Source organism: Diadema antillarum, unplaced genomic scaffold (assembly GCF_040938485.1).
Source record: "Diadema antillarum isolate AM-2024a unplaced genomic scaffold, OU_Dant_1.0 seq00001421_RagTag, whole genome shotgun sequence".
Taxonomy (NCBI): Eukaryota; Metazoa; Echinodermata; class Echinoidea; order Diadematoida; family Diadematidae; genus Diadema; species Diadema antillarum.
The window spans coordinates 475,206-496,483 of record NW_027272173.1 but is presented as its reverse complement, the minus strand read 5'-3'; the positions used below and the strand labels follow the sequence as shown (position 1 = coordinate 496,483).

The following is a 21,278-nucleotide window of genomic DNA, read 5'->3' as shown; positions in this document are numbered from 1 at the left end:
AAAATTTTCCATCATTTTGGCTCATAATATGTGAGCTGTTACCATGGCAACATACTTTTTGTCACTGTCAAGAAATGTGGCATGCTGACCTATATCCTAAGACAAACATTCAATATGAATTCCATGAGAATTGGAAGAACACTGATGAAGCAGTTTTGCCATGAAGCATTTTGCCCTATATTTTACCAATAACATGCTGTTACCATGGCAACGCACTTTTTGCCACTGCGGAAATATGTGTCTTGCACATTAACATATTCAGATGAACATCTGTACCTAATTTCATAAAAATTGATCAAAAACTGTGGGAGGAGTTCGCGACGCAAGATTTGTACCCATTTTTGCCCTTAATATGCCGTTACCATGGCAACGTACTTTTGGGTTCTGTCAAAAAATACGTCTTGCACATCTACAACCCAAGGCACACATCTGTGCCAAGTTTTATGGGAATCGGTTGAAAACTGAGGAAGTAGTTCGCGACGCAAGATTTGCAACGGACTGACCGCCCGACCGACCGCCCGACCGCCCGCCCAACCGACCGCCCGACCGCCCGACCGTCCGCTGATTCCTATATACCCCCTTCAAACTTCGTTTGGCGGGGGTATAAATATTGACATACAATGTAATGAAAGAAAACTGCCATTCCTGAGGGCTTTGTTATAACATGAGTCGCCTGTACATCATTTGTTTGGTTATCACAAAACTTTTATAAAACAAAAGAAAACTGTCAGTCCTGAGGAAGGGAGTTGATTGTATCATTTTTCATGGTCCTTGTTACGACGGTTTTTGATGTCAAATGTTGTACCTTCAGAGGATCCAGTCGGTTGCTAATCTCCTGAATCGCTAGATCGATGGCGTCGTACTGCTCGATGGCCTCCTTGAGCCGATTGCTAGCCTCCCTGAAGCTACCAGCCAGCTGCTCGACTTTCTGTGTCACCGTGGTTATCTGTTCCTCAATCCGCCACACCTCTCCCTCAAGCTCAGCCAGACTGGCCTCCTGCTCCCCCTCAGCCTCACCCTCTAGCTCCAGGACTTGCTGTTGTGGTAGGAAAAATTTTTACATCATCACATTGATAGCTCCATGACTTTTTCTTGTGGTAGGCAGAATTTTTACATGAGCACATTGATAGCTCCATGACTTTCTGTTGTGGTAGGCGAAAATTATACATCATCACATTGATAGCTCCATGACTTTTTCTCGTGGTAGGAGAAAATTGTGCATTATCGTATTGATAGCTCCAGAACTTTCTATTGTGGTAGGAGAAAATTTTACATCATCACATTGATAGCTCCAGGACTTTTTCTTTTGGTAGGCAAAGATTTTACATCATCACATTGATAGCTCCACGACTTTTTCTCGTGGTAGGAGAAAATTTTACATGATCGCATTAGTAGCTCCAGAACTTTCTGTAGTGTTTAACAAAAATTTCCCATCATCATATTGATAGCTCTGGTACAGGACTTTCTGTTGTGGTAGGCAAAAATTTCACATGATCACATTGATAGCTCCAGGACTTTTTGTTGTGGGAGTAAAAAATTCGACATCATCACATCTACGATGCAACAGAGTGCATTCTTACCATGCATGGTGATGTGAACACATACTTTAGGTATCAATATATTGCCAATTACAGTGCATTCCCATTAAAACAAACACGGTTATAACATAATTCCAGTTACAACCAGTTATCAAAATAAAAAAATTTGAGACAGTAGTAAAGAGGTCTTCCATTGACACAACATAATCTTATCTTCTTGTAAAAAGAAGTTAGTGACGTAAAGGGCAATGCGTGAAATTGTGACAAGCTGGCTGCCACAGTTGTAGCAATAAGAATAAATGTGGTAACACCAACAAACACACAAACCTACATTATCACAAGGCATTATTATGTGGGTATTGTGTTACTCCACAGCATGGCTCATAACAACTTCTCAGAATCAGCCACTAGCTTCCAAATGAGTCTACATACATGTACTCCATCCAGAGTTCGGGCAAAGTCCAAATGGCGCCCTCTACGAAATGACTCACATTGTTGACGCCACCGATCCGGTCCTGCAGCTGCGATCGCTGTCTCTGGGCCCGCTTCTTGAGACTGTCGTTCTCCGAAATGATTTGCTGCAGACGTTTCAACTCTTCTCGGACTTGTTCCTGCTCCCGTGTCTTATCAGTCAGTTCCTTTTTGGTGTCTCTATAATACATGACCCAGAGCAGTATATAGTCTAGACCAATAAATCTGCCTCTTGTTCGGCGGTCTCTTGTTTAAGAGATGGTATAGTTTTGTTCGAGATCGGGATTCAGGTTTTAACTTTTTGTGAGATAATTAGAAACCACTTATATGAAATATTAAAGAGCATACGAATGTAAGAGGAATTAAAAGTATATTGGACGAAAATTGGTTTTGAAATGGCTGAGATACCCAAAAAACAAAGAGGTCCTAATAACAGGTAGGCCCCACCTTTTATCAGGCTCACTAATAATGATGACAATAGAAAAATAATATGTTAGAATAAACATATCAATATGATAATCAAGAACTGTATCAATATGATAATCAAGAACTGTATCATGATGGGAATGTTGAGGTACACAGATCTCCCCTGTAAAAAATTATTTGGGATGCATTCTTAGTAATCTAGGTTTGAGAAAACTTGATGTAGTGACAAACCATTTCCAGGATTGGGGGGCGGGCATGGTGGGGAGAGAGTTTACAGACCCCCCGAATGATTCCCGAAGAAAATTAGAAACAGACATTAACTGATAAATATTTACTATTTCTGATGTCAATGTGCACTTTACAAGTCAAAAAAGTAATTAAAAGAAACTCAAAAATTCTAATGTATAGGATCGCAATAACAAAGTGGGACAACTATTTTTTTCTCTATTTTTAAGAAAACTTTGGTCCTCGTCCGCACCGAATCTGACCATCAATGTTCCCCCGTAGGATGCGGGCCTCCTTCTGCATGCTGGCATAGAACCTCTGTTCAGCCCCGGCGTAAACCTGGTCCCCAGCCATAGTGAAAGCCTCGCGGCAGTTTGGCGGCGGGGTGTGGCGGAGGAACTGCCTGGCATCCTGGCTCCTTTCGATCAGAAGGATGTTCTCTACTCTCCGCTACAAGCATTTTAGATGAAATGTGAGCCATAGCATTAATCATCAACACCATAAGCAGTCAATATATCACATCTTAAAATGGTGATATGGATCCTAATCAAATGATTGGTCAAGAGCTAACATGTGACCAGTCTTTCATTCTGCCTTAAGGCCCACAGAACAGGCCACAGAACAGCCAAAAAAGCCCGGCCTGGCGAGGGGTAAACCAAGGCCCACTGTGGCTCCTACAAAGTTTTATTGAGGCCCAGTTACATGTATAGATCGAAAACAAATCTTTTTTTTTTAATACATCCTGGCCCATCAGTGTCAACTGATTGAGAATCCCTGCAGTAGTTTACCAAGCTTCCATCTAATAGCCAGGAATAGTTCTGATCCTTTATTATGGCTACTTCTACAACGCTGAATAACAAGTGCTTATTTACATCAATGAAGGGTAATTTGTTCATCAGTTGCAATACAAACAACTCAATGCAAAAAAAAAAAATAAACTAGAAATGTCGCTACGGCGACTGGTGTATGCCTCCGCCATAATGCATGGTTCTCCAAATAGGTCTATAGTACAATGTCCTGACAATGTGTGATGACAGTTTCACACAAATGGCAAAATATTAAAATGACAGGTTTGCCACAAATGTGCTGAATGTTCACTTTCCTAGAACTAGGTTCAAGTGGATGAATGATTAAAACGTCAGAGTGCAGGTATTTGGGGGAACTGATGATTTTTAATTGACTTTTGACCCTTTTATAAGTTTATGCATTGAGTAATTTTCAAGGTATTGAGAAAAAGTATAATTTCAGTATCAAATGGTAAAATAGTATTATCTAAACCTGGCCTTTGACCTTTGACCTCACAGTTCCAAAGAGAATCACTGTAAGGTAGAACATGCATAAATATGTAAGTTTCATGATAATACCTTGAGTTACTTTTGAGATATGGAGGAAGAAGTGCAATTTAGCACTTTCACTTGACCTTTGACCTTTGACCTTTTGGCAAGAAACTTCCCACAGAATATATATTGGGTTATACATGCATACATCAAGTTAAAAAAAAAAATCCTTCAGGCATTGCATAAATATAAGGAAAGTAGTGATATTTTGAGGAGTTGACCTTGACCTTTGACCCATGACCTTTGACCCATGACCCCAACTTCCCTAGATAATCACTGCCCATTGGTAAATGCATATATACTAAGTTCCATGAAGATACTTTGAACCATTTGCGAGATATGGAGAAAAACATGAAATTTCAACCTTTTTTTCCACAAAATAACCTGTGACCTTTGACCTTTGGCCCCGTGACCCTAAAATCCAAACAAAGTATTATCCCCCCAGGATATACCCTCATACCAAGTTTGATGCAAAACCACCTCACGGTTCTTGAGATATCGACAAAAACAAAACGGGACGGACGTACGGACGGACGGACGGACGACCCAAAAACATAATGCCTCCGGCCACTTCGTTGGCGGAGGTATAAAAATAAAAACAACTACAATAATAATAATAATAAAGAAGATGTATCTGTCATGCCGCAATGTGTGCGAATCACAAGAAGGTATTCAACATTTCTCTTCTTTGTTCTTACCTGGTCCACTAGGGTGTTGAAAATGACCGGATTGCTGACCGCCACAATGTCCAAGAAGGCAGGGAAGGCATCAGTTTGCACAGCAGCTGCTTGTATGTCATATGGGCGTGACTGCAACAGTCAAATGAAAGCAAGTAATGATTGTTAAAGCTCGCTTAAACTACTAAATTTTACACCAATATCACACACAACAGCGTCGGGCAACTAATAATGAACTTAAATGCAAACTTACCATTTGAAGTGTAATGGCTATGATTTCTCCTATTCTATTTCCAACAACCATTTACATAAATGGCAAGATCACTAAACCAAGCATGGGAGTGACCAAAAAACATTGTTTCAAAGTGTAGCTGCAGTCACATATACATGAGACCAAACAGTCGGGTACCAGGTAAGTCAGTTTCAAATGCAACAGAAACATGCAACATTCAATATTACATTTCAAAGTTCAAATCATGACTCAATTTTGACATTTGGGCTGGAGTTAACAAATATACAAAATCTCTATTTACATGAAATTCAAACAATCAAATTAAACTTAGTCTATATCCAAACATGTAGAGCGGTTGTTGGGTTTTTTGTTGTTCGTTTTTGCTTTAACATTAAAGACTTAGGGTAACACAGTCACAGGTCACAAGTGTTCTGTAACTACTTTTAAAATGTCTACATTTAGCTATCGAGGCATCAACTGTGACGCCATATTTGACGCTCAGGATCAATCAAACCAAATCAAACTGAATCGCCCTCTTGCCTCAAACCTGGCCGTGATGATGGCTGGCTGGGATTTGTCCGGCGGGACGACGCGCCCCATGATGCGCTTGAGAATGCGGGCATCGTGCTGGTCGTGGCAGCAGAACGAGAACAGCAGTGTCTTCAGGCACGCCTCCACTCCGAGCGCCCAGCGATCGTTTTTCAGTGTCAGAAAGGTGCCTGGCAAAGGAAAAAGGTTCATTTTGCTGCAATATTAGTGAAGCGTGATGCAGCTACATTTATCATTGATGTACACAACATAATCATGTCATTTCAATAATTATGTAGTTTCCGCCCTGTAGAGCACATAGGGACATACAATGGTGTACTTGACACTTATGATGTGAATCATTATAAATCATGTAGAAAACATGCTCCTGCCTCTCTCAACAAACTGGCCGCCAATCCTCTTTCGCATATTATCATCAAGAGTCCTCTGCACAGATTTGAGCCTGAGAGATGTCCCCACACCCCCTTTTAGAATTTTTCCATCACCTCACAATGGCTTCCGCTTTCACATTCATCTTTCATGATGAATCTTTTTCTCTGATGTTTGCTGCATGTAAGGCTGTGACTCCATTTTGGAAATTCATTACAATGTCAACTGCAATTATTCATAAACCTATGACAATAAACAGTGATCATACGGCACGGTAACACTACATGAAACTATACGTAGTTTCACCATCTGCTATTTTGCTTTGCGTAGTTTGGGCAGTGTGACCACAAACTTCTTGAGAAGATACCAGTAAGACTTCTTGTGAAACTTCCTGCATGCACTTGGGAAATTTCTCACTTCTCACAAAAGTATGCATAGTTTTGTGTAGAGTGACCTTTGCGGCTGACATTTTGAGAAGTTTTTGACCTGATAATAGATCCATTCATGTTGTTTAAGCACATTGTGCATTCTTTTGTACGTTGTTGCGCATTTGTACATTTTCCTGTTAGACCTTGAACCTACAGGTGGTTTGGTATCACTGAAACTATAAGCAGTTTTGTCTTGTCGTGTGGCCGTACGCTCAAACTTCTGGAAGTCATTGGGAAGCAAACTATGCATAGTTTTGCGTGGTGTGACTGCGGCTATTCTTACCAATGGGTCCAAGGGGTTTCTGGTTGAACTCGCGGGCGGTAGCACATCTGTTAATCTCAGTCTGCAGGGCGGGCACATAGTCTCCAAACAGCTTTAGCCTGTTCTTCTTACTCCCTTCGAGGTCCGTAAGCCGCTGCCTAATGGCCCTGATTGACTGGAGGCTGCCACTCTCCTGCAACCTGGGTCAGGGTATTATTGGAAGAAGTGAGCTGGACTGCAAATTATGACCAATTGTCTGTGGACTGAGCACTGCAATCTATGATGAGCACATGCTGGGCCCAAGTACCGTTTCAAATTTTTGGAATCTTTTGGAATTCTGTTATACCCATGGCCTTGGCCATAACTGGCTGAGCTATATTGCATTCAATCAATTAAAGGCACCAGAAGATTTTCCTTGATGCAAGTTAGAACTAGAAATGTTGCTATGGCGACTGGTATGCCTCCGCCATATCGCCTGGTTCTCCCAATAGGTCTAGCGTATGTCTTGACATTGTGAGATGACAATTTCACATAATTGATAAAAACTTGAAATGACAAGTTTGTCCCAATTGTATCGAGTTTTTACTTTCCTTAAACTAGGCTTCATTCGGATGGATGTCTAAATCGTTTAAAAAGGCAAGTAATCGGAAATTGAGCATTTTCAAAATCGGTTTTGAAATGGCTAAGATATCCCAAAACAACATCCCATGCACCTTGGACAAAAAGAGGATCTTGCTCAAGGTCACAAGCACAGTGACACGGCTTGAACCCTAGCCCTTTGTCTTGACAGCCCAAGGTGCAGAAAACCACTGGACCAGAACACCTCAACGATCGTCGTCGGACTGCTGCTGCTCACCTAAGATCATAAGACTCTGCCCCGGCCCTGTCGATGGCTGCTTTGAACTGACCGATCTCCCTGTCCGAGTTCTCTCTCTGAGCCTCAAGCGTCTTCTTCTGTTCCTTGAGGTCATCTATCTTCCGTTCCCGTGCCAGACGTTTCTCCTCGAATTGGGCCTTGTCCCTGCACCGTTCCAAGAGTCAAATTTGCTCATAAAGTTTACAGAGTTCCATTTCCAACAAAAACTCAGAATTTCATCATTCTTCTGCATCATCAATTACAATGGAGACTCCTCACAATGTCCAACATGATTTGTGGAATGTACATTTTTTGTTTTTTTTTCTGGCAGCATTCCTCTTTTGCAAAGGTTCACAAATTGAAAGGATGTAGATCAACATGTGATCTAAATTTGAAAGGATGTAGATACATGTGATCTGCTACTTTTTTCTTTTACGGAGGTTTCACTTTAGGATTTTGAATACACCTGAGGTTATTTACATAAGAGATATGCAGATACACTTCAATCAAATGTATTCTTACATAACATTTTTTTTTTCTCCTAGGATGTGGTAACTGTATCATATATCATGCCTGCAGCGGAATATACTCACAACAGAAAATTGCGGAAATAACATAGGTGAAATGAAGTTCATGAATTTATAAGATTTGCTCTTAGAATATGACAGACATGAAAATGAGTTTGGTAACACACTATGAATTTAGAAACAAAAAATCCTCTTGCTTATGAGCAAGCAACAATGGTTCGTTCATTCGTTCATTCATTCATTCATTCATTCATTCATACATACATACATACATACATACATACATACATACATACATACATACATACATTATACATACATTCATTCATTCATTCATTCATTCATTCATTCATTCATTCATTCATTCATTCATTCATTCATTCATTCATTCATTCATTCATTCATTCATTCATTCATTCATTCATTCATTCATTCATTCATTCATTCATTCATTCATTCATTCATTCATTCATTCATTCATTCATTCATTCATTCATTCATTCATTTATTCATTTTATTTCACCATGGTACAAGCTTCAGCCAGGGCTGTTCTTCAGAATGTCCATGCACAAATATTTAATTTAAAAAAAAAATCAAAGACACAATGATATAAGTTTACAAAGTGATATAACATACCAATGGTTCTAAGTCCCCCGTGTAGGACTGGGCAGTGAGGGAAATGGGCCTTGTCTATGAGCCTAACTACAGCTGCTGGCGGGCTGGAACCTAGGGCCTTGTGATTCAGAGTTTGTGATATTTTCCCCTCAGCCACAACAACTCATATCTTAAAACCAAAAAAAAAATGGAAAAGGATTCTGTAGGAACGCTCACTTCTCTTTCTCCTCTTTGATCATCTTCAGAAGATCATCCCGGTCCGCTTCCAGACCTTTCTTTTCAGATCTCTTTTGCTTCAACTCTTTCTGTAAGACAAACGATAACATTTTCTTTTTTTATCTGCAAGAGCCCAGCATAGATCAGGTAACAAAAATTTAGTTTCCAACTAAATGGAGGAGGAAGCCTACCAAGTTAAGCATCAAAGTTAAATTCCACTCCAAAGATGATATCAACTATAATGAATGAAATCAAATTAAACACAAATAACAGGTGGAGTTTTACTTGCACTTAAATGAGGTATACAATTACAAAGTAATTAAAGGCCAGGTACTGTAAAAGTGGAAATTTTCGCGGTGTTGAAATTTTCGCGCATTTCGCGCAACCAGAAACTAGCGCGAAAATAAAAGCACGCGAATATTTCTGCTTGCCATATATTCCTGTGCGTGATGTCTTGATGCCGCGGCCCAATTAAAAACAACTGAAACTCTTTTTACCCGACCAAGCGCGAAAAATTAGTCGCGCAAAAATATCCACTTTTACAGTAGTGTGGGGATTTATGAGTGGCCCGATTCATTCGCTGTCCACTCGGTACATTCGAAAACCAAGAATAGCACTGGTCAGCGAATATATGTGAATCGAAGCTCACCAGCCACGGTGGCTGTGTGTGTATTTATCTAGAGATTGGTGATAAAAATGTACACAAATCATTACGAGGATTCTCAAATATATCCCAACCAGGCCAGTCTTCCCACCCCATGGCATCCCCCACTCTACCCTGTCGTTATATTTGAAGCTTCATATTTTTATGAAATTGATATGCAAATTAGGTGGAGTGACAAGTTAATGGGCCGTATGCATAAAAACAAGCAATTGCTTGCGAGCAGAAGCTTTTGCTAGCAAGCAAAAGCAATTGCTTGCTGCCCGCAAGCAATTGCTTAGAGACCAAGTATTTGCTTATAAATGTATGCATAAAGCATACCTTTTGCTTGTTCTTGCTAGCAATTGCTTACGATTTTCCAAGCTCTGTAAAATGAGCTTGAGCTTTTGCTTAACTGGGTTGTTCCCTTTTAAGTATCATTTTTCATATTAAAAAAAAGAAGGACCACACTTGTGCAGGAGTGGTATAAATCTAGAAGAAATTACTCCTACGTACTGTAAGAAACTTTTTGTTTCAACAACGGGAATGTCCAGTGGTTAGCACGCAAAATGTAATGAAAAACAGGTAAGATGTCTGACTTCGGTGGAGAGCAAAGAGACCTCGCTCCACGTGCGATCTGAAAGATCCGGGCTACTGTATGCAGTGATGGGAATCAACCAGTACGTGTGTGTGTGTAGATGTGTGTATGGGTCTGGGTGTGCATTTATGAGTGTCATTTCATAGCTCCTTTGCTATGTCAGGAAATGTTTCTGTACACACATGCCGTTCCAAATACATGCCGTCACACTCGCCTTTGTTCTCGTGTTCGCACAGGCGTGACGTCCTTTTTGTTGAAAATGCAAGCAATTGCTTGTGCGGGACAAGCAAAAGGTATAAGCACAAGCAAAAGTTTATGCATATGAATTTAAGCAATTGCTTGAGCTAGACCTTTTGCTAGACGAGCTTGCTTACAAGCAATTGCTTGTTTTATGCATTCGGCGCAATGTCATCGCCTCTCAAGCCTCTCATGGACCTACGGTACTCACAAATCTTTACCAACTTTCCTCATTTTAGAAATGAAATGAAAAATATATAAATTACTTATTTCTCATGAAATCATAAAATGATAGAATAAATTAGCAAATGAAAACTATCAAGAATAAGGGTGTTTTTGGTAAATTATACCATAAGGATCGATTTCACATGTTTCAGTACAAACCAGTGGGAGAGTTGTGGGGCTCAACTTCCTTCTACAAAGATACCCTCACAGCAAAGACAAGAAACTAGTTAAATGCTAAGGTGACATCAGAAGGTTACTCATGTCATGTTACTCACTATTAGCAGAACTGAGCCAGCAAGGGTGCCAAAAGATGGAAGGATCGTGCATGAGTTTTCATTTTATACCAGTTATCACTACGTATCAGATAATAAGGCGTCGCTTCAAGTGAGTTGAGAGATCCAACATCCTATTTAAAGATCCTTCAAAGACATTCTCTCTGATGAAATGAGTTTTTGTTTTTGTCTTCTCCAACTGCCTAGAGAGCGTACGGCTCTCGGAAATCTTCTGTCAGAATTGCTCACCTCAAAACCCTTAGCCGTCGCCTTGAGAGTGCGTTTGTTGTCTAAGGTAGCGTCGTATTGTGGCTTCAAATCCTCCATACTCCGTCTGAAATCCTCAATCTGGTTCTGGAGTTTGGTAAACTTCTCTTCAGCCTCTAGTACTTTGGCCTGCCAAGAAACATTTAGAGTAGCATCGTAGCGATGATCATTACTTGTCATCACATGATGTAAAACACATACCGGTAAAGCCCATTAATGTTAAGTCTACTTCACTGACATGTTGGGGAGTGATGTATTCATTTGATATTGCCAGATCGGATCATGAAGAAGCTTGGAGGTACTCTAAGAGTGGTTTCTTTCGGGTACAGATACTTTCGCGCTTTCGGTGCCGACTTTTTCGCATGTGTTTAAATTCGCGATCGACAAAATCTGTGAATTCACAGTCAAAAAAACAAAACAAAAACTGTTTCATTTTGCACATGAAAACCCAAACTATAATCCAATTATTCTTTTATTTGTTAAATAGAAATTGAAATTAAATGCAGGCTTACCTGAAATCCCGTCTCTCGAGTACGTTATCAAACATGCTTGTACCTACATTGCGCGGTATTGCTGTGTGTGCGGACCATTATACACACACAATGCGCGGACTCTTCGTGTGTGCATGTGCCCAATAGCGTTGTAACAAGCGGCGAGTTTAAAACATTTTCGTGTAATGTTAAATTCGCGGTTCAACCTCAAAGCGCGAAAAATAAAACCACCACGAAAGAAACCACTTTTACAGTACTGTAAAAGCTGTTATTTTCGCATACAGATATTATCATGAATGACAAGGTCACAGTCATGTTTGCAAGATGATGTTGATCTGACACCAAGAGTATCGAAGTGCACTTGGGGCTTTCTGGTCTTTGAGTTGATCAGTTTGAGTAGTTGAGTAGATCAGACATTCTGAAACAAAGGCACACCACACAAATCTGACTTTTCTTTCCTAAAATGGTGCATATTCATAATTATAGCCTTACCTGCTCTGTTTTGATCTTGTCGTCAAATTTTGGAGTCCTGCTTTCCTCTTTTTGTAAGCTCATCTGAACTTTATCTCTCTTCTGAAAGACAAAAACCACACTTCTGTTAACTTTCTCATATTTGGGGGCCAAATTTAGTGAATACACACACACAAAAAAAGCATACCACAATGAAAATATTTTCTAAAGTAGCAACTATATCAAAAAAAAAAATGCAGAGGATGAATCAATAGGAAAAGATGCAACCAACCATTTTCTGTAAACACTGAGAGAAGAGGTCTACAAATATCTAAATGAAAGGAAAAGTGGATATATATTTTAGCTTTAAAGTCATGTGCAAAAATGGTTTCCCTTGAGAGAAATCATTAACATTTCATTTGTCTAACAAAGCAGTCGAATACCATAAATTGGGTAAATTTCAGCTGTATCTTTATTTTTGCGAATTTCCCAATTTGACCGATATTTGCAAAATTTAACAAATTATGATAAAAATTGCCTTCCATTATACACATCCACTGCAAAACATAATACAAGGAAGGAACTCATTATCTTTTCTCCTGAACGGAATGATACACACATGCACATCTCATTCTGTCACTGTGGCTAGCAGCAGAGATATTGTCTAAATTTGCATAATATATGGCACATGCAGTGATGGTCTTTAAGTGCCATCACAGAAGTATAATTATTTTTACAAGTTCCCACAACCCAACTACCTAAGCAAAAACATTTTGCCAGAAAGTTAAACAGCTGTCCAAATCAGATTAATCTGATAATGAAGTTGTGTGTGTGTGTGTGTGTGGGGGGGGGGGGGGGGGGGGGGGGGGGGGGGGGCTGGAGAGATGAAAAAGCATTGGGGTGAGGGGAATTTCCAGTTTTTGTGATACATGACAAATGAAGAGTGCAATCGCAAAATGGTGGTCTCAACACCATTTTTTAACATTTTTTAGTAAGTCCATCACAGGTCGAAGTGGTCCTCCTGCGAAGCAGATTTTTCCATGCCCTCCGCTCATCTTTGTCTGCTGGGAACTTCACCCATGTCACATCCTTTATCTATCCACGGATATTTTCAATAATTTTGTCGTGTGGCATCAAATAGAGCAAAATAAAACTTTTCCAGTGATACCTCACTTGTGACATAACGAGGAATGTTCTTGAATTATGGTGAAAAGTATCCCATATTTTCTCTCTCTTTTTAGCAGCGTTAACTCGTTTTGTAAACAAACCCTTAACCCGTTGAGGACGGACTGATTTCGCTACAACACGCATTTCCCATAGACACCTGCCCAAGTGTACTGGAGACTCGTCCTCAAAGGCCCGAATTCACGAAGGGGGTGCAAATGAAACCATGGTTTAAACCATGAACAAAAACCATGGAGCGCAAAGTGTCGCACGGAATATGTGGTTATGAAAGCAGTCATTTCGTTGATGAAATGATTATTTTGTAACGAAATGACAAAATTTTGTAACTAAATGAACATTTCGTCCATGACATGATAATTTCGTTAACGAAATGGTCATTTGGTCGAAGAAATGACCAATTTCGTAACGAGATATTCTGTGCGACACTTGGCGCTCCATGGTTTTTGTCCATGGTTTAAACCATGGTTTCATTTGTACCACCTTTGTGAATTCAGGCCAAAGGGTTAAAGAGACTGTACAGTACTGGTTGAGGTAGGGATTCATGTTTTGAACATTCCTAAGTGAGATAATGAAAAGCCTCTTATAAAATATGAAAGAGCATGTAATGTTAAGAAGGATTCAACGTTTATTTGATGAAAATTGGTTTTCAAATGGCTGAGATATCAAAAAAAGTGCCAATAATAAAAGGCGACATGCCCCAACTTTATCAGTATCTCTTTGTTTCACCTTGTTTTTGGATATGTCAGCCATTTCATAACTGATTTTCATTGAATAAACTTTTGATACCCCTTAGAACTGCATGCTCTCTGACATCTCATAGAGTGGTTTCTGAATATCTCACAAAACGTTAAAAGCTAAATCTTCACCTCAACCAGAACTGTACACACCTTTTAAAATGTGGCTGACCTGCTCCTGTTCCATGACAATGGCCCAGGCTTCCTGTCTCAGCAGACTTTGCTTCTTCTCCTCAAGGTCATGAAGACAGGTCACAGCCTTGAACTTCTGCTCCAGATCCAGGACTTCCTTCTCCAAGTCAGGCAATTGCTGTGAAGCATGGATGGAGGCACAGAGGGGATTATAAGAGAAGGAGTGGTTCTACTACTGTACCTGCTACAATTTTCACATGGTTTCATTGTCGTGAATCTTGCCAATCGCCTCTGAACCACGAACCGAACAATGCACAAACATAACAATGTCAAGACATGCCAGTGCTGGATCATGCGCAACTAATAATTATCATATCCCTCACAAATTATTTCTTGTCCTCTGATTGGTCGAGGGCATTGAAAGTGACAAAACATATTCCCACCATGAAAATGCTAGTCCAACTATTACCCTTGGGAAAAAGTATTTTAAAAAAAACTATATCAAAATCATGCTGTCATGGCGATATTTGCTAAGCGCAAGCGCACCACTCATGTCACAAGCGTGTATTTTAGTGCATGAGACATCATGTCACAGTATGGATTTCCACCAAACGCACTGCGTCTACGCTTCGCGAGATAAAGGGCTTCGTGCAGTCGATGCATACACTTTCACATTGTAATTTTGTGCGTGAAAAAAAGAAGAAGATAACTTTAGATCAGTCAACCACCCACACATACTTGCCATTACTCTTAAAATTCATTGGGAGGGATATAAAGCAAATATACCAGGCCATTGTTCGAGGTTCTGGTCAAACCATATGCCTTCGGTGACTTGCACGTAGTACTATTGAAGTCACTTTACGCACATAGTTGCAACCAGAACCTCTCAGGCCTGGTATATTTGTATAGTGTAGGCCTAGCACGCTGCATGGACCATGATGTAGTGATATCTGGGGCACAACAACACACTAGTACAGCACTTGAATGCAGAACACACTACCGTTACTTGTTCATGTTCAAGGAATCACCTAGTGAAAACATACGTTATGGGTATTGTTGCTTGTAACTCATTTCTATTTTGTTCTTGTTGTTGCTGTGAAAAGTTAAATAATGATTACTAGACCCTCACACCCGGGGTGCATCATATGCAAAATGATATCAAATCAAGCTCACCTCTGATTGCATCTTGATTTTATCCTCCGCCTCTTTCTTTTTCTCTGCAATTTCGCTGTAATGCCTGGAGATTTGATCCAGCTGAGTTGCTTTCATGAAAAACTGCATCAAAATAGAGTGATGATGTAAGAAGTGAGTGAGGAGAACAAAAGGAACCAGTAGCAATAGCAATTATATCGTGAGCATTATCATTACTATTAAAAACACTGCTACACATCCAAGCTGACTAAAGTTTTTAACAAGTCAAATAAACTGAAGACTGAAAATTCCATTAACAGTGGGACAAAAACAGAAATGAATAGAATACACTGTATGTACGTCTTATTCTAAAGTCTACCATGTAAAAAATGCACATCAAACAATTATAAATTTAGTTAATGTTAGTCATACATGAGTACAGTAAAAGTGGAAATTCTTGCACATTTTGGGCAACATTAAACTAGTGTATGATTACAATCACACAAATTTTTGCTTGTGATATGAAGTAATAATCTATATCGTGATTCCACAGAATTATAAACACACAAACTTCATCTTACCCAGCCAAGCATGAAGAATCATTCAGTACACAAAAAAGTCCACTTTTACAGTATGCAAACAAAATGAAGTGACAGTACCAAGACAATGTTGAACAACTCACCATTACTTTGTATATGATATTTACATTTCTGTAGCCAGCAACTAATATTTCCATTAGTAAACTCACTACAAATCTAGGATATTCTGATGCAAAGAATTTTAATATCTACCTGCTGAATTAAAAAACTCCAGAAGCACTCTGAGAGCGCAGACCTCCACCAAGCAGCTCATTTCCACCACTGATCTTGTTCTTCCATAGAGATCAGTGATTTCCACCAATACATACGAGTGCCGAAAGTCCTCCAATATCCCAATATAGAAGCATTTTGTTACGTTATCAATTTCCAGCTACGCGGGGCACCTCATCTTAGCAGAAACTTAAATGCACATATGAAAACCTAAAAAAATTCGCAGCTTGACCTTCCAAGTTCACAGACCCTACATGCCAAAATATCAACAATCCTTCATAAAATCCACAAAAACTACCGAATTACTATGAAAATGTAATCATCTGTTACTTGTGTCATTGTCAACCTTCCCTGTAAGTTTCATCCAAATCTGTTCACAACTCTTCAAGATATTTTGCACACAGACAAACAAACACGCCAACCAACAGATAAACAAATCAACGCCGATGAAAACATATTCTCCTCCCTTTAATACCGGAGCTAAAAATCATAATAATACTGAAATAAGTGACAACTGTGTTTGTACCTTGTATTTGTCACTGGCCTTCCTGGCCTGAAGAAAGTTCTTGCTCGTCTCCTGTGTCATGATGGACACTGGGTTGTCCACCTGAAAACAGAGGGAGCAAAAAAACACACAAACAAGTTTGTTTTTTTTTAAGAAAATGGCATTTTACAATAATTCTGGTAGGCTTTGACCTTGCCCTTTCACCTTTCACCTCGTCATATCAGGTATCAAATTGTTTAACATCTCAATCTTCGTACCTGATGATATTACTTCTGCACATTCTTTAGTTGAAGTACTACAGCTGGGAAATGACAGTAAAAATCCAAGTTTAATGACCCTGGCTTTTGGTAAACTACCACCATCATGTTCATGCACATAATTTTCAATTTATTAATGATGTCACTGATACTATTACAACCTGCATTACCACAGGAAATTTCCATGCAAAAGTACATACCTGTAGACCTTTGATCCTGACCATTTATGACAACAGCATGTTCGTGCAAGTAATTGTCTTCCTTTCTTCCAATACTGTTACTACTGGACAATTCCATGTAATATGCAGCAAAAATGTCTTTTTAGTCACATTTTAGTACCCTCTGACATTACATGATTTCATCCAAAATCAAATCAGCATTTTTTTTTTCTAAAAAAAAAGAGAAAAAATATAGTAAAACTAACACTTGCCGTGACAGTGAAGTATACATGCATATAGTCGCCATAACATGTCCTGCACACAAATCCCCAACAAATATCCTCTTTAAACTTTGACGCAACTTTGCGCTATTATTTCTTTTAAAAAAATATTCTTACCTGAATGTTGAAGAAATCCACAATACTTGACAGCTCTTCACGCTTCGTACTGATGACCTTCTCCGAGGATGACATCAGCTTGTAGGTGGAGCCCCCTTCCTTCCGCAACTTTCGCTCAACGATAATGGAGTCCCCATACTCTTTAGGTTTGTAGGCAAAGTCGCCACGGTTACGCAGTGTGATGCGGATCTCTGCAACACTGAAAGAGGGAGGGGGACACGATGGGATAATCAGGTGGAAATATGGTATGTCCTAAAGATGAAATGGCAAGTATGTTGAAAAAAAAAAATGTAAATACAAGGCTCGCAGCAAGGCTACTAGTACATCATATATAGACACCATTAAAACCAAAACAACAACAACATCTGTGAAGGATTTCAGTCAACAAGCTTGTAACAATATCCTAGCATACACTATGAATCAAAGGGTGAGGCGATCTACAAACCTGTGTACCTCAAATTTGAGTCCACCAGAGTCAAATTCTTTCAAGATTAAACATACTCTCTTTGGTATTAAGAGTATAGAATCGTTTCATGATCACTGTGGCAGAATCATGCATCTGAATCACAAATCCTCACAGCGACAACTGATTAGGAACAAAGAACAAATGAAATTGGGGGGAAAAAAGAAAATGGAATAAGGAGTAAGCAATCCCAATTTCTGAACCTTCAGAAAGTGTGATGTGATACTTACCTTTTTCCCTCTTTGATGAAATTCTTGACAGAACTCCCACGAGTTGTGGCAGTTGCTTTTCCTCCGAGGCCCACCACGATGGCCGTGAGAATAGCGCTCTTGCCACCTATGATTTAACATGGATAGAAAGCAACTGTTATTTTCTGTCCTCATTTAAATATCTTGTATACTGTATCAAAGAGCAAGGATAATGTGATACTTATCTAGGGCAGCCGTTTCAGAGCTAGCACTCATCTTTAGCAGGGCCCTGCCATTACAGGCGAATCCTAGTTTTATAGTAAACATGGACACAAAAAGATTTTGTTGGTATGGGAGAATTTCATTGGTTAAATTGTCATTATTTCCCATTATATCTACTTCAACAAAATTTCATTATAACAAGAAAATTATTGTAGTTCCGACTATCTGGTTATAATGGGGTTCACCTGTATCATTACATTAACATTACCAGGTACTCATTGTTACACCTGGGTGAGGATGGGGTACACAATTTGTCAATATTAAATTGTGTGAGCTTCCACAACAGAATTACAGCATTTCCTGTTCTATCAACTGCACCCACAATTTACTTTCACCCCTCCCCCCCCCCCAAAAAAAAAAAGAAACAGTTCTGACCAATTCATCATAACATGGAAATTATTCTAACACTTGTGACATCTGCATTCAATATGTACAATTTGTATATCCCATGGTCTTGCATTCACAACAATCAGAATTAGTTCAGTTTTAGTTCATTTATAAACACGAACACACAACTTCTGCCTTTTCCCTCTGCTTTTCTGACTTGTGCTGCACCAATATTATGAAAGAATAGCTGATTCTTCCCATGTTTCCGTTTGAAGCACTCCTGAAAAGGTAGATATTGAAACACCGGTAATATGCTGGTAGATGTGTCATTGCTTGCAGTTTGCATCTTGTACAATGTAGTTCAAGGCACCAAAATGTTCTCAAACTGCAACTGGCAGTATGTGCATATTGTGTAGACAAGACCTTTAGCATGTATCTTAATTTCACCAATCCTGGCTCTCGCAAAATTTGCAAAATTTAAAATGCACACGAAAATTTCTGGTTTTACAGTATGTAACTGGTTGGTGTCACAAATAGCTGTGGTGTGATGTGGCATGAGTACTGGTACATTTTGTGAATCATTCGAAATGAAATAAGATGAATAACTTACTTCCATTTCGGCCGACCACAAAATTGATGTTTGGGCCGAAGTTCATGGAGAGTCTGCCATGGCAGATGAAGTTCTTCACACACACCTTCTCAACGATGCCATACTCTGCCTCCGACTAAAATTTGGAGCAAATGGGGAAAAACAATATAAAGCCAACTCATATGTCAGATATCAAATCCTAAAATCGAATAATTAGAACAGTACATTTCCTGTAATTTTTTTTTTTTTTTTTTTGCTAAACTTACAACCGCAAAATGACCCTTCAGCAGAGATTTTTTCTAATATCTTCATTTCATTTTATGTTTGTACTTAATATACTACTGCAATCACAAAATCTTGGAAAGTGAATATCATTCGCTCCATGGAAACAGTAAGATTCTCTATAGCTAGTATTACAAACAACTGCCTGTGTGTGGTCTGTGCAATTTACCTTTTTCATATACAAGTTCTCAATTTATAGCTTTCATAGGGACACAAATGTAAAAACAGTGGCCAAAGTAGCAGCACGCTCCTAATGGACATTTCAAAAGGACGTCTTCACATTCAGCTCCCTGTAATTTGGTGCACCACCTGACTGAGAATACATTGCCATTATGATGTTGCCTGAATTGAATGTCAAAGGTACACAGCACAAGATTCAAAGAGTACCTGCAAGTATAATGTCAAATATCAGTTACAGCTTTGTTCAGTCAAACCTTAAATGAAGTAGAATCTACAATGTAAGTCATTCTAGATGGTAGTAGAACTCCTATTCTTCAAATCTAATTGCAGAGAGTAGTTCCCGTTATAGCGAAATCTTGTTTCAATGAAGCAAATTTTCAGGTCCTACATTACAATCATCAATCAAGACATCAATGTTTATGTACTTTACCATACAGCTAAAACAAAATTTCATTAAAACAAAAGAAAACCACCAGTCCCTAGGACTTCTTTATTACAGGAGTGCACTGTATTTTCTTTCTTACACTGTTCACATCGAAATCAGCGCTCTGGGAAGCGTTGAACGTGTCATCCTGGGTTTCATCCTCCTCTCCGCTGCGCTGGGACTTGAGTCGTGCCTTCTTGGCCTGCGGCTCTTCTGAAGCGTTTCTGCTCTGTTTCTGCTTTGGCATTCTGGCTATTCTTTTCCTACAACATCAAGATAAGAAAACAAAATTTTTCAGCCTTTGCTGAATGATCAATTTCTACTCAAGATTGGTCACTCATCTCATTACCATAGATGTCTGTTAGCTGGTCCACTAGAACTCTACGTGCTATTTGAGACTGCCCCCCCCCCCCCTTGCAGGAGCGGATCCAAAAATTCACTAAAGAGGGGGCGGCCAAAATTAAAGGGGGGCGCATGCACCCATCTCCCATTTTTCTTTTTATTTCTTTTGTTTCAACACAAAAATAAAGGGGGAGGGGCGCGCTGAGTGCGCTCCCCCCTGGATCCGCCACTGCCTACTATGTTCTACTACTACTTCTAGTGTCGGAATGCTTGTATGGTAAAACATTGTGACAATAGACACAGAATGACACAGAAAGGGAATGGAACATAATTTTGCTGCATCACATATCATGTGACTTTTTGTGCTAGTTTCCGAAACAGGCAGGATTGATTTGCATGGTCCTTTGCGACTCTACCGAGCAGCTGTAACTACTTTTAGCATGTGGTCAGTTTGCACTCACTCAGGCCCACGCACCTGGGACTCCCTGAGGGAGGGGTCAGTCACCAACTTTAAGTTTTAGTTTTACACTCGGACTCAGAGTAGTCAGACTCGCAGTGACACTCACAGCGTCTTTAGTTAGACTACAATGTATGCACAGCGTCTGTTGCTAATGACAATGTAATGAGGTGAGGGTAATCACGATTCATGGACGGAGTTAGCCCGACCACACACCGTGCGAAGCACGGAACACGTGTACAGCTAACAGGGCTGTGCATGTATGATGGTTGATCATTAGACAGAAAGATCCGTCTGTCCGAAGGACTCTTTTATATTTTGCCATTAACGCTGTCCTCCGTAGACATACGGAGGGGATCCGTGAAGCCAGACGCAGTCTCCGCGGAACATTCCCCGACGGACAGATACAGACCGATCTTTCGGTCAAGTTGATCATCAGCTGATCATGGGACATGATGTTGGGTCTCTCACTCTCACTGAGTTTCAGTCTCAGTTAAGTTTTCTTTGGTTAGAACAGAAGAAGACTA

The 21,278-nt window shown here is 39.7% G+C and overlaps 1 protein-coding gene across 1 annotated transcript in view; it reads right to left on the bottom strand.

Moving 5' to 3' along the window:
- The window catches only part of LOC139709257 (structural maintenance of chromosomes protein 6-like), a gene marked incomplete at its 3' end in the record, with an annotated part of 32,799 nt that extends 12,588 nt beyond the window's left edge, over positions 1–20,211 (bottom strand). Inside the window, exons 1-17 of the mRNA XM_071621207.1 lie at positions 20,053–20,211; positions 19,088–19,202; positions 17,911–18,016; positions 17,218–17,416; positions 16,426–16,506; positions 15,133–15,234; positions 14,000–14,137; positions 11,951–12,031; positions 10,950–11,096; positions 8,729–8,817; positions 7,371–7,535; positions 6,536–6,714; positions 5,447–5,625; positions 4,696–4,806; positions 2,914–3,110; positions 2,030–2,189; positions 806–1,036 (exon numbers count right to left, since the gene is read on the bottom strand). Coding sequence (XP_071477308.1) covers positions 806–1,036; positions 2,030–2,189; positions 2,914–3,110; positions 4,696–4,806; positions 5,447–5,625; positions 6,536–6,714; positions 7,371–7,535; positions 8,729–8,817; positions 10,950–11,096; positions 11,951–12,031; positions 14,000–14,137; positions 15,133–15,234; positions 16,426–16,506; positions 17,218–17,416; positions 17,911–18,016; positions 19,088–19,202; positions 20,053–20,199 — 2,427 coding nt within the window. The remainder of the gene's footprint in view (positions 1–805; positions 1,037–2,029; positions 2,190–2,913; positions 3,111–4,695; positions 4,807–5,446; positions 5,626–6,535; positions 6,715–7,370; positions 7,536–8,728; positions 8,818–10,949; positions 11,097–11,950; positions 12,032–13,999; positions 14,138–15,132; positions 15,235–16,425; positions 16,507–17,217; positions 17,417–17,910; positions 18,017–19,087; positions 19,203–20,052) is intronic.
- Between the last annotated feature and the right edge of the window lie 1,067 nt (positions 20,212–21,278).